We start from the raw sequence: 12,500 nt of genomic DNA, 5'->3' as shown, positions 1-12,500 counted from the left end.
AATAAATCGATTCATATCGTCGGGATTAATATCGATATATATCTGATATACGTATATGTCGTTACATGCCTATAAACGAATGGAGAATGGAGACGTGCCGACATGCCGAACTGAGAGATACAATGAATCACCAAAGCCACACATGTGCAGCCACTTAAATGATAGTGGATTTTTTTGATTTGTGTTTCACATTATGTGATCATTCTGAATAATTGTGTCTTGTCTGTCTGTGCGTGTGTGCGTGCATGTGTGTGTGCAGGTAAGCCAAGACGGCAAAGCCCTATTGGACGTCCTCCAGAGGCCTCTGAGTCCAGGCAACTCTGATTCGCTGACGGCCACCGCCAATTACTCGAAGGCGGTCAGTTCCTTCCTGTTTTCACACGTGGTGATGATGTAGACTAGTTGTCGCTATAGTGAAAAAAATGTAGTCGGCGAACATCTTACGACACAGTCTTAGCCGACAAAATGAACACTAAATGTGTGTGTGTGTGTGTGTGTGTGTGTGTGTGCGCGTGCGTGCGTGCCTCAGGTCCATTGCATCCTAGACGTGGTCCACGAGGTGTTGCATCATCACAGGCGGCTGGAGAACATGTGGCAGCATCGGAAGGTCAGACTGCACCAGAGACTGCAGCTGTGTGTGTTCCAGCAGGACGTACAGCAGGTACTGTGTGTGTGTGTGTGTGTGTGTGTGTGTGTCGCCCCCCTCCATGACGACGCCAGGCCCAAGGACTCTCTAAAGAGGACGAGAAGCGAAGACCGTACGGTGGACTCCATGTTTGCTCCATGGAAGGAAAGAAACATGCTTGCATAGATAGTCCCTTGGCCAGGCCCAGGAAATTATCCCCAATGCATTTTTTCCTCATAGACATTTCAAAAAGTATTTATTTAAAGACGGTCGGACGAAGCCAACTCGAGTCGTGACGACTCATGTCAACAAACACAATATTTTGGACCAAACAAATAATTACAAAGAAAAACAACAACAAAAGTGTTGTTATACCTGCCGTTTTTTCTAATTATTTGTTGTTTGTAGTCATGATTTGTCACAACTCGAGTTGGCTTTGTACGACGCTTAAAAGGTCTTTAAATAAATACCTTTTGAAATGTCTATGAGGAAAATGAACGGGGAATCATTTCCTGGGCCATGGCAGGGGGCGGGACTGCGTCGCTCTATAGGTTGTCTATGGTGGGGTATACAAAAATGTCCATAACTTTTTTTCGCAATGTTTCCGGCAGAGCAGACCTCTCATTCTGTGGACCTTAATGACCAAGTGAATAGAGAAAACACAAATACAAAGTATGTCATGACATCGCTTGGCTCCCCGGCTACTAACTAAAAACTATGGGGTGACAAATCTTGCTATTATCTCTGAATCTAATATCTGCCTCATCTGCTTGGCACTCTAGTGTCTTTTATTCTGAAAAATCCCCCCCCCCCCCCGCGGCAAAAAAATATAATTATAACTAGTGTCACCTGGTGACCATCTGAATAATTATGTGAGAATATTTGAGAACCGCTGATTTTAGAAACGACATTTTTCAGAAAGCTGTTCTGATTTTGAACAATGGTTCCCAAAGTGGGGTCTGAGGACCCCTAGGGGTCCTTGAGGGAGTTCCAGGGGGGGTCCCCAGCTAAATGATAGTTAGGAACCTAATGGACCCTTACTCTCTGTGAGAGTGTACGAAGTGTAGTCTCTGAGTGTAACTCAGAGAGTGTACAAATGGACCCTAACGTTCCATTTGTACACTCTCAGAGTTAAATTAACTTTGATTTTACAATTTACATCCGGGTCCCAGAGATGGAAATGGGGGACTGTAGCCTATAATTCAGGTCAAACTGGGGTTGAAAATCACAGAATTAGATGACATTTATTGTGATATTGTGTATATTTTGTGTGTGCGTGCGTGTGCGCGTGGCTCCAGGTGATGGACTGGGTTCAGAACCATGGTGAAGCGTTCCTCAGTAAACACAGTGGAGTCGGTAAATCTCTGCACCGAGCCAGAGCTCTGCAGAAACGACACGACGACTTCGAAGAGGTCGCACAGGTCTGTCTGTCTGTCTGTCTGTCTGTCTGTCTGTCTTAGATTAGCATTTTATGTAGACATAGCACTATATACTGTTGTATGCATAGTTCATTATATAGATATTCCACTGTTAGGTTCTTATAGCTCATGTATGATTCTCGATGACTATTTCTATATGTATTTGATGTATTGCCATGTTTTTGTTCTTGCTTACTGTAAATCACCCTGGATTAATTTATTCTAGGTGGGAACCCCTTTTGGGGATGTTTTAAACATTGTTATAATTTAGCTATTAGAAAAATAACAGATCTACAAGCTCATAGCATGCCATCGAGGGGCGCGCTAAGAGCTAATTGTAGGTCTGCTATTTTTGAAAAATCGTGAAAATGTGGCACAAATCTTTGAATATATATATATTCTTTCAGAGTGAACTCAAATCTTTGCTTCCCCCGGTGGGTGTCCCTGGAACTACATATTTTCCGATGGGGGGGTCAGCGGACAATTACATATATTTTTGAGAACCACTCAGAGAGTGGACGTAGAAACATGAGGTTTTTCCAGATATAACTGTCAGTATTTAGAAGACATTTTGTAGAATCGTCGTCAGAATCTAAATGGGTTAAGAACGTCTGCTAAATGCCTACTTTGTAATTGTGTGTGTGTGCGTGTGTGTGTGTGTGCGTGCGTGTGCGTGTGTGCGCGTCCAGAACACATACACCAACGCGGACAAGCTCCTGGAAGCGGCGGAGCAGCTGGCCCAGACGGGGGAGTGTGACCCCGAGGAGATCTACAGCGCCGCCAGACACCTGGAGGTCAGCATCCAGGACTTTGTGAGGCGCGTGGAGAACAGGAAGCTGCTGCTGGACGTGAGCGTGTCCTTCCACACGCACACCAAGGAGGTATAGGGCACGCAACGCAGTGCACGCACGGCACGCACGCACACACACCCTGCCCCAGTTTCTAGTACTTTTACTTCTACTCCACTACATCTCAGAGCCAACATGTGTTAATTTTGATTAGAAAACACACACATTAACCACTTCAACGCTATACATTTTGGCAATTTGAAAATAGCAGATCTATACAAGCTCACAGTGCTCACAAGCTCTGATCCAACAGTTCTGTTCTGTGTTTGTGTGTATAATAACAGTTATGGACGTGGCTGGAGGACCTCCAGAAGGACCTTCTAGACGAGGTTCTGGGGGACTCGGTGGACTCGGTCCAGGCTCTGATCCAACAGTTCCAGCAGCAGCAGACCGCCACGCTGGACGCTACGCTCAACGTCATCAAGGAGGGGGAGGAGCTTATACAACAGCTCAGGTATAAAAAGAAAAAAACTAAACGTAAACAACTGCCGCCAAGACATGACAAACTATTTGTGAGCTTTTTTTTTTTTAAGTATAGGGGGGCTGCCTTCGCGGAGCCTCCAACTGAGGTTTTTTTTGTATCCAAAATGAGTTAACCCATTTTCCCTCCGTTCCCCCCTCAGGGACGCAGCCATGTCCACCAACAAGACGCCTCACTGCAGTTCCATCGCCCACATCCAGGGGGTGCTGCAGCAGCTGGACGAGGCTCAGGGTCAGATGGAGGAGCTGTTCCACGAGAGGAAGATCAAGCTGGACATCTTCCTGCAGCTGCGCATCTTTGAGCACTACACTGTAGAGGTACATTCTGTCTGCAGCTGCGCATCTTTGAGCACTGCAACTGTAGAGGTACATTCTGTCTGCAGCTGCGCATCTTTGAGCACTGCACTGTAGAGGTACATTCTGTCTGCAGCTGCGCATCTTTGAGCACTGCACTGTAGAGGTACATTCTGTCTGCAGCTGCGCATCTTTGAGCACTGCACTGTAGAGGTATAGCCTACCTCAAGTCTGCAGCTGCGCATCTTTGAGCATTACACTGTGTAGAGGTGCCTCTGTCTGCAGCTGCGCATCTTCCATTCACGACACTTTTCCCCCATGCAGCCTCAGGTTTTGTTCGGGACAAGCGTCTGAGATTGAGAGAGAGAGAGTTAAAATTCAGAGCAAATGTATTAAGACTAAAATCTACGGTTGATTTTGTCAACAGAAAAGTACTGTGTCAGTGCCTCGATGATTCGATGAAGTCGCAATCGCAGATTTTACACTTTGTTGCATGCTGAAAATAGCAGATCTACAAGCTCACGACCTATTGTGAGCTTGTAGATCGGCTGTTTTCAGAGCGCAACCGCAACCGTAAAATGACTTGCCTTTGAGTTTGGCTGGATCTCCTCTTCTCCACTAGTCGATCCCCTAACTTTTTAGTCAATATATTTTAGCCATAGTTTTAGTCATCTTAAGTTTTTCTTTTGTTTTTGTCAGTGAAAAATGGCAGTCGACCATTTTTCGTCATAGTTTTTAGTCGACAAAATTGGTCTTCCCCTATGTTGTGTGTGTGTGTGTGTGTGTGCGTGCGTGTGGATCAGGTGACCGCGGAGCTGGACTCGTGGAGCGATGACCTCTCCAGACAGCTAGGGGACGCTAGCGGCGGCGGCGGCGCCACAGGAAGTGGAGGAAGCGAGGAGACGATGGGCGCGGCGGAACAGCGCCTCCTACGGCACGGCGAGAGGAAAGCGGCCATGGGCAGCATGACCTACGAGGTCATAGGTCAAGGCCAAGACCTGCACCAGTACATCATGGAGGTCCAGGCATCAGGTAAACCTATAGCCCTGTTTCATTATGTTACAGTTTAGCAATTGGAAAATAGCAGATCTACAAGCTCACAGCGCGACGCATTGTGAGCTTGTAGATCGGCTATTGTTTTTTCAAAATGTATAGGGTTGAAGTGGTTAATGTATCTTTTCTAATCAAAATTAATCGCCAAAGTAACTAAAGTAACTAAAGCTTTGAAATAATTGTAGTGAAGTACAAATTTCCGGCTCCGAGATGTAGTGGAGTAGAAGTAAAAGTACTGGAAATTGGCAATACTCAAGTAAAGTACAAATACCTCAAAAGTACTTAGTTACTTTACACCACTGAGTACAACCTTTGAACGTTTAAACCATAGATATAAAAATAAATAGATACCTCATTGGGAGTTGCAGTTCGTTGGAGCCATATGGGGGCGGAAGTGTGCAGGAAGTGTGGAAGGCGTGTTACAGTCACGCTGTCACTCAAGTGACAGTGCTGGCCAATCACAGCGCATCTTTTCCGGGACTTATATCAGACCCGAACATGCGCTCTGTGATCATGCTTCCGCGGGGCTTCGCAAAGGAATTCTTGGGAATGTTTCGCCCTCCCTTCAGCACATTCGCTCCAGAGCCGGAAAGGGCGTCTACAGTACGTTTATATGTCCATGGTTTGAACCAGGTATCGAGCTGTCCGGAGAGAAGGACGTGGACTTGGCCTCTCAGGTCCAGGACCTGCTGGAGTTCCTCCATGAGAAGCAGCAGGCGGTGGAGCAGAGCGCGGAGAACACGCACCGGCGGCTGGAGCAGTGTGCGCAGCTACGCCACCTACAGGCCGAGGTCAAACAGGTATAGGAATGCAGCGCCCGTGTGGCAACAACAGGTTGTGGAGACGTTTTAAAGTCAAAGTCTTTGCCACGACATTTTAATTTAGTTTACGTCGTGTTTTTTTTTGTCGCACGTTTTAGTTTGTCTAGTTTTACTCCACTGAAATAACATCATAGCATTTTTCTCTCCTCTCCTCTCCTCTCCTCTCCTCTCCTCTCCTCTCCTCTCCTCTCCTCTCCTCTCCTCTCCTCTCCTCCATAGGTGTTAGGGTGGATTCGTAATGGTGAGTCCATGCTAAATGCTAGCATGGTGAATGCTAGCTCTCTGTCCGAGGCTGAGCAGCTACAGAGGGAGCATGAGCAGTTCCAGATGGCTATAGAGGTACACGCACGCACGCACACGAGTAAGATATCTAACGCACATCCTCCTTCAGCGACAGACAGGCAGAAAAAATACGATGTTTCGCCTGGCTGGCGCTGAATAAAAGTTTGGAGCATCTTAAAGTGAGTTGCGAGCCACTACTTCTATAGGTATGCACAATTGTGCACGCACACACACACACACACACACACACACACACACACACATCGACTAGTTGTTCATATCCACCGTAGTCTGAAATCTTAGTAGCACTTTCTGTAGCACTGGCCCTAGCCCCGACGACCTTACAGGCCTATGCAAACACTCAACTTATGTAACTTAGATAGCATTTTATGTAGACATAGCACTATATAGTATAAATGCATAGTTTCATGATAGATATTCCACTGTATGATGCATTACCATGTTTTGTCTATTCATTCTCTATTATCAGTGACTTGTGAGTGATAATTTCTCTCCTCTCCTCTCCTCTCCTCTCCTCTCCGCTCCTCCTCAGTCATTATTTCATGCTAATTCTCTCCAGAAGACTCATCAAAGTGCTCTTCAGGTGCAACAGAAAGCAGAGGTGAGTCACTGATCACATGACATGAGAACAATGACATGACATGTTTTCACTGCCAGTGGACGTGCCCACAGCGCCAACGACGCGTACCGTAACACGTCAAAACACTGTTTGCCGGTATAGAAATCGCGGATTTAGCAGTGAAGGATTTTGTTAGCAATGCTAGCGGTTGCTAGCTCTAGTCTGCACTCTGCATGCCATCCATCCATCTTTAACCGCTTGTCTGTAGTCGGGTTGCGGGGGAAAGAGCTCCACCAGAGAGCTCCAGACTTCCCTCTCCAGAGCAACATTAGTGACTTCCTCCTTGGGGGATCCAGAGGCGTTCCAAGGCCAGTGAGTACTGTGCCTTGGTCTGCCCCGGGGTCTCCTTCCTCGAGGGGCTCCCTAGGGAGACGCCCGAGAGGCATCCTAACCAGATCGCCCGAACCACCTAAGCTGGCTCCCGACTGGCTCCTTAGTCTGCATGCCTGTGCAGTTAACTCATTTCGGAGCCCCGCGACATTCGTCTATATCTGCCAAACGTAGACGCCATTCTATTAAGGATATTTGGTCCCAACCTTAGGCCATTCCTACTGTAAGTCATGCATGTACACTGTGTGGTGTGCGCATGTGCGTGTGTGTGTCTGTGTGTGTGTGTGTGTGTGTGTGTGTGTGTCGCGTGTGCAGGTGTTGCTTCAAGCGGGGCACTACGACCCAGAGGCCATCAGGATGTGCGCGGAGAAGGTGTCCGTGCACTGGCAGCAGCTCATGTTGAAGATGGAGGATCGACTGAAGCTGGTCAACGCCTCTGTGGCCTTCTATAAGACCTCTGAGCAGGTACTGAAGCTGTGTCATTTAGGCTAAAATCCGCCATCTGTGTATGAATGTGCGTTTGTGAATGTAATGCACAATCTGTGGTATGTAAAGCGCTTTGGATAAGTGTTCTGTAAATGCACCATTTACCATTTAAACAATGAACTGTCATTGATGTGAGATGGAGAGACATGGCTGGGTGATACATACCGTATGTCTCATTATTTCTTACTTTGTGTGTGTGTGTGTGTGTGCGTGTGCCTCCCAGGTGTGCAGTGTGTTGGAAAGCCTGGAGCAGGAGTACCGTCGGGATGAGGACTGGTGTGGAGCTCAGGATAAACTGGGAAGCGGAGCGGAGTCGGACCACGTTTTACCTCTGATCAGCAAACACCTGGAACAGAAGGAGGCCTTCCTCAAGGTCACGCACGCACACACGCACGCACACACACACACGCGCGCAAGCACACACACGCACACATTAGGGGTGGGCAAATAAAAAAACGATTCATGTTTTTATGGCACAATTCTTTTTTTATTATTATTTTCTTCTTCTTCATATTAGTATTAGTATTATTTTGGGGGGCTTTTTTGCCTTTATTGATAGATTTACAGTAGGTTGACAGGAAACGGGGATAGAGATGGGGGTAAAGTTCGTCGCGACCGGGACTCGAACCCGCAACACACTGAATCCACCGCTAAGCCGGCCCCAGGTCATAAGGTAGTTGTTTTGTCTTGTTGATTCAGGCGTGTACGCTGGCCAGACATAAGGTAGTTATTTTGTCTTGTTGTTTCAGGCGTGTACGCTGGCCCGACGCAACGCCGAGGTGTTCCTGAAGTACATCCACAGGAACAACGTCACCATCCCGGGAGCCACGCCCGGCCACGCCCGGGGACCCGAAACACAGGTCAAAGGTCAGCAGTAGCACCCGGCACAACCGTCCGCTTGTACAGGTTTAATGTTTGTGTTTAGTTCAAAGTTTGTTTTTAAAAATGCCATTGACAATGAAGAGGACATTTGTTTTACATCATCTAATCATAGCAACATGAGTTAGACTTTAATATATTAGAGTTCGAATAATAGGTTACACGTAAAACATACCTACCTGTATGTATTAAGTTTGAGTCGTTGTATTGTCAGGAAAAATGATACCATAATGTGCCCTTATTGGCTATTGATAATATCTTCGGTGAGTAAAAGGTACTGTGATTGGTGCAATGCGATCGAGTCGGTTGGGTATGAATGTGAGGGTAAAAATAGTGGTCTCTTATTGGCTACTCGATGTTGTAAGATGATAAGAGTGCCCCTCACTTCACACAGGTGTGATTTTTACAAAACAGACAAGACGCTCCACCCATCCTAGAGTCTTCTCCCTTCTCTAAAACACCCTGGTCAACGCTCCACCCATCCTAGAGTCTTCTCCCTTCTCTAAAACACCATGGTCAACGCTCCACACATCCCAGACTCTTCTCCCTTCTCTAAAACACCCTGGACAACGCTCCACCCGTCCTAGACTCTTCTCCCTTCTCTAAAACACCCTGGACAACGCTCCACACGTCCTAGACTCTTCTCCTTTCTCTAAAACACCCTGGACAACGCTCCACACGTCCTAGACTCTTCTCCCTTCTCTAAAACACCCTGGACAACGCTCCACCCGTCCTAGACTCTTCAGTCTTCACCCTTCTGTTTTCCAAACGGTGTGAAAAAAACACCTCGTTGCATTTAGAACTGCAGCCTCTTTCGCATTTTTTTCTGAAGACGTGCGTGTGTGTGTGTGTGTGCGTGTGCGTGCACGTTCTATGTGGAAATATAATATTTATATATAATATTACACTGCATAATTTTCTCTGTCTGTCTCTGTCCGGCAGCCATCTTGAATGAGTTGCTTCAGAGGGAGAACAGAGTTCTTCACTTCTGGACGTTGAAGAAGCGACGCCTGGACCAGTGTCAACAATACGTTCTGTTTGAGAGATCCACCAGACAGGTATGGGTAAACACACTGCCCCCCCCCGTCTGCCACCCTTAGATCTCCATAGATGGAGCCGACCTGTTCTGACATTCCATATGTTGATCTGACCTCATCAAACCCAGCTGTACACTCAAGAACCGCTCCATATATGGAGCTGACCTGTTCTGACATTCCATATGTTGATCTGACCTCATCAAACCCAGCTGTACACTCAAGAACCGCTCCATATATGGAGCTGACCTGTTCTGACATTCCATATGTTGATCTGACCTCATCAAACCCTATACACTCACTCAAGACACACTCCATATATTATGGCCAGTACAGAATTCATTCCATATGCTGATCTGACCCCCCCCCATTGCCAAAGCGCCAGCTCTCCCCCAGCAGTCCGCTGTCACCCAGGCGGATGCGTGCACGCGACCTCGCCCTCAGGGCGTCTTACTGGTAATAAACGTAATTTATAGATCACCTTTCATGATATAAATTCAGCGAGAGGAATGAAAACAGGAAAGCAAAGAACGTAAAACAAGATTTAAAATAAAAGCACAAAAGGCAGTCACCTTCCACTGCCTTTTTATATGAATAAGAACACATAAATGAACGCAAGAGTGAAGAGATAATAGGTCTTGAGCTGTGCGTTAACAATGTCTACAGAGGGTTGCCTGTCGAAGGTATACAGTGGGAGTTTGTTCCACGCCGTCGGCCCGTAGAAGCAGAAAGCTGCTTCACTGTGTGTGTGTGTGTGTGTGTGTGTGCGCGTGTCTGTGTGTGTATCCAGGCCCTGGATTGGATCCAGGACACTGGCGAGCTGTTCTTAGCCAATCACAGCGCCGCGAGAGACGACCGTCACCAAACCCAGGACCTGCTCAATGAGTACCATCACTTCACCCTGTCTGCCAAGGTGAGTGGCACCTCTTCACCCTGTCTGCCAAGGTGAGTAGCACCTCTTCACCCTGTCTGCCAAGGTGAGTGGCACCTCTTCACCCTGTCTGCCAAGGTGAGTGGCACCTCTTCACCCTGTCTGCCAAGGTGAGTGGCACCTCTTCACCCTGTCTGCCAAGGTGAGTAGCACCTCTTCACCCTGTCTGTCTGCCAAGGTGAGTAGCACCTCTTCACCCTGTCTGCCAAGGTGAGTAGCACCTCTTCACCCTGTCTGCCAAGGTGAGTAGCACCTCTTCACCCTGTCTGCCAAGGTGAGTAGCACCTCTTCACCCTGTCTGCCAAGGTGAGTAGCACCTCTTCACCCTGTCTGCCAAGGTGAGTAGCACCTCTTCACCCTGTCTGCCAAGGTGAGTAGCACCTCTTCACCCTGTCTGCCAAGGTGAGTAGCACCACTTCACCCTGTCTGCCAAGGTGAGTAGCACCTCTTCACCCTGTCTGCCAAGGTGAGTAGCACCTCTTCACCCTGTCTGTCTGCCAAGGTGAGTAGCACCACTTCACCCTGTCTGCCAAGGTGAGTAGCACCTCTTCACCCTGTCTGCCAAGGTGAGTAGCACCTCTTCACCCTGTCTGTCTGCCAAGGTTAGTAGCACCACTTCACCCTGTCTGCCAAGGTGAGTAGCACCTCTTCACCCTGTCCGCCAAGGTAAGTAGCACCTCTTCACCCTGTCTGCCAAGGTGAGTAGCACCACTTCACCCTGTCTGCCAAGGTGAGTAGCACCTCTTCACCCTGTCCGCCAAGGTGAGTAGCACCTCTTCACCCTGTCTGCCAAGGTGAGTAGCACCTCTTCACCCTGTCTGCCAAGGTGAGTAGCACCTCTTCACCCTGTCCGCCAAGGTGAGTAGCACCTCTTCACCCTGTCTGCCAAGGTGAGTAGCACCTCTTCACCCTGTCTGTCTGCCGAGGTGAGTAGCACCTCTTCACCCTGTCTGCCAAGGTGAGTAGCACCTCTTCACCCTGTCTGCCAAGGTGAGTAGCACCTCTTCACCCTGTCTGCCAAGGTGAGTAGCACCTCTTCACCCTGTCTGCCAAGGTGAGTAGCACCTCTTCACCCTGTCTGCCAAGGTGAGTAGCACCTCTTCACCCTGTCTGCCAAGGTGAGTAGCACCTCTTCACCCTGTCTGCCAAGGTGAGTAGCACCTCTTCACCCTGTCCGCCAAGGTGAGTAGCACCTCTTCACCCTGTCTGCCAAGGTGAGTAGCACCTCTTCACCCTGTCTGTCTGCCGAGGTGAGTAGCACCTCTTCACCCTGTCTGCCGAGGTGAGTAGCACCTCTTCACCCTGTCTGCCAAGGTGAGTAGCACCTCTTCACCCTGTCTGCCAAGGTGAGTAGCACCTCTTCACCCTGTCTGCCAAGGTGAGTAGCACCTCTTCACCCTGTCTGCCGAGGTGAGTAGCACCTCTTCACCCTGTCTGTCTGCCAAGGTGAGTAGCACCTCTTCACCCTGTCTGTCTGCCAGTGTTGTTTTTGTCGACTAAAACTATGACGAAAGGTCGACTACCTTTTTCCACTGACGAAAACTAAATGGAAAGTAAATAAAAACTGAGCTACGATGACTAAAACCATACGACGAAGAAGAAATTAAAAACAAAAATTAAATGTTATAGGAAGTGACTAGTGGACTAAGGGATCCAGTATATGTCATTTTACACTTGTTTGCATGCCGAAGATAGCAGATCTACAAGCTCACAAGCCGTCGGTTATTTTCAGCAAGCGTAAAAATCAGCCATTATGACGGCATCAAGGCCCACCGAAATACATTTTAGTCAACTAAATCAACCTTAGATTTAGTCACAAAATAAAATGTATAGAGGTTGCACTCGGGGTGGCTAGAAAATGTATTGCAATAACGTGGAAGTCTGACTCCCCCCCACCTATCGCAAGATGGTTCTCAGAACTGAACAGTTGTGTCCCTCTTGAGAAGATTACATATACTTTGAGAAGTTCAAGGGGTTTTGAGAATTTTTTGAAGATTTGGCAGCCCTATTTGAATTACATGGAGACTTTGTCCTTACCTGTATCAGTATTGTTATAGCTATCTCAGTCTAGATCGATTGCTTCCGGAAACAATTTTCTCTGTATTGTAGATTTGTCTCTTGTTTTGTTTTGTTTAGTTTAGTTCTTTTGTTTGTTTTCCATGTGGGTTTTTTTGTATATTATTGTTGTGATTATGTTCTAACTGTGTTGTCTTCTATGTATGTGGGGAGGGGGGAGGGCTGTGGACGGGCGTTCTGTGTATTTTGTAAAAAATTGAAAATAAAAACAAAATATAAAAAAAAAAAAAAAAAAACCTTAGATTTAGTCGACTAAAATCGCATGATGACATTTAGTCGACAATAACTAGACCAACACTAACA

General features: G+C 47.4%; 1 protein-coding gene across 1 annotated transcript in view; it reads left to right on the top strand.

The window, feature by feature from the left end:
- Window positions 1–12,500, top strand: part of kalrna (kalirin RhoGEF kinase a) — a 76,747-nt gene that overhangs the window by 424 nt on the left and 63,823 nt on the right. The window contains exons 2-16 of the mRNA XM_080785079.1: window positions 260–358; window positions 530–661; window positions 1,924–2,046; window positions 2,733–2,924; window positions 3,176–3,345; window positions 3,515–3,689; window positions 4,469–4,697; window positions 5,352–5,518; window positions 5,759–5,878; window positions 6,375–6,443; window positions 7,107–7,256; window positions 7,501–7,650; window positions 8,027–8,144; window positions 9,099–9,214; window positions 9,981–10,103. Of these exons, the coding sequence (XP_080641205.1) occupies window positions 260–358; window positions 530–661; window positions 1,924–2,046; window positions 2,733–2,924; window positions 3,176–3,345; window positions 3,515–3,689; window positions 4,469–4,697; window positions 5,352–5,518; window positions 5,759–5,878; window positions 6,375–6,443; window positions 7,107–7,256; window positions 7,501–7,650; window positions 8,027–8,144; window positions 9,099–9,214; window positions 9,981–10,103 (2,133 nt within the window). The remainder of the gene's footprint in view (window positions 1–259; window positions 359–529; window positions 662–1,923; window positions 2,047–2,732; window positions 2,925–3,175; window positions 3,346–3,514; window positions 3,690–4,468; window positions 4,698–5,351; window positions 5,519–5,758; window positions 5,879–6,374; window positions 6,444–7,106; window positions 7,257–7,500; window positions 7,651–8,026; window positions 8,145–9,098; window positions 9,215–9,980; window positions 10,104–12,500) is intronic.

Source organism: Protomyctophum bolini (assembly GCF_963924005.1).
Source record: "Protomyctophum bolini genome assembly, chromosome: 16".
Taxonomy (NCBI): domain Eukaryota; kingdom Metazoa; phylum Chordata; class Actinopteri; order Myctophiformes; family Myctophidae; genus Protomyctophum; species Protomyctophum bolini.
The sequence above is the reverse complement of the archived record's forward strand: the minus strand, read 5'-3'. Positions and strand labels throughout refer to the sequence as shown.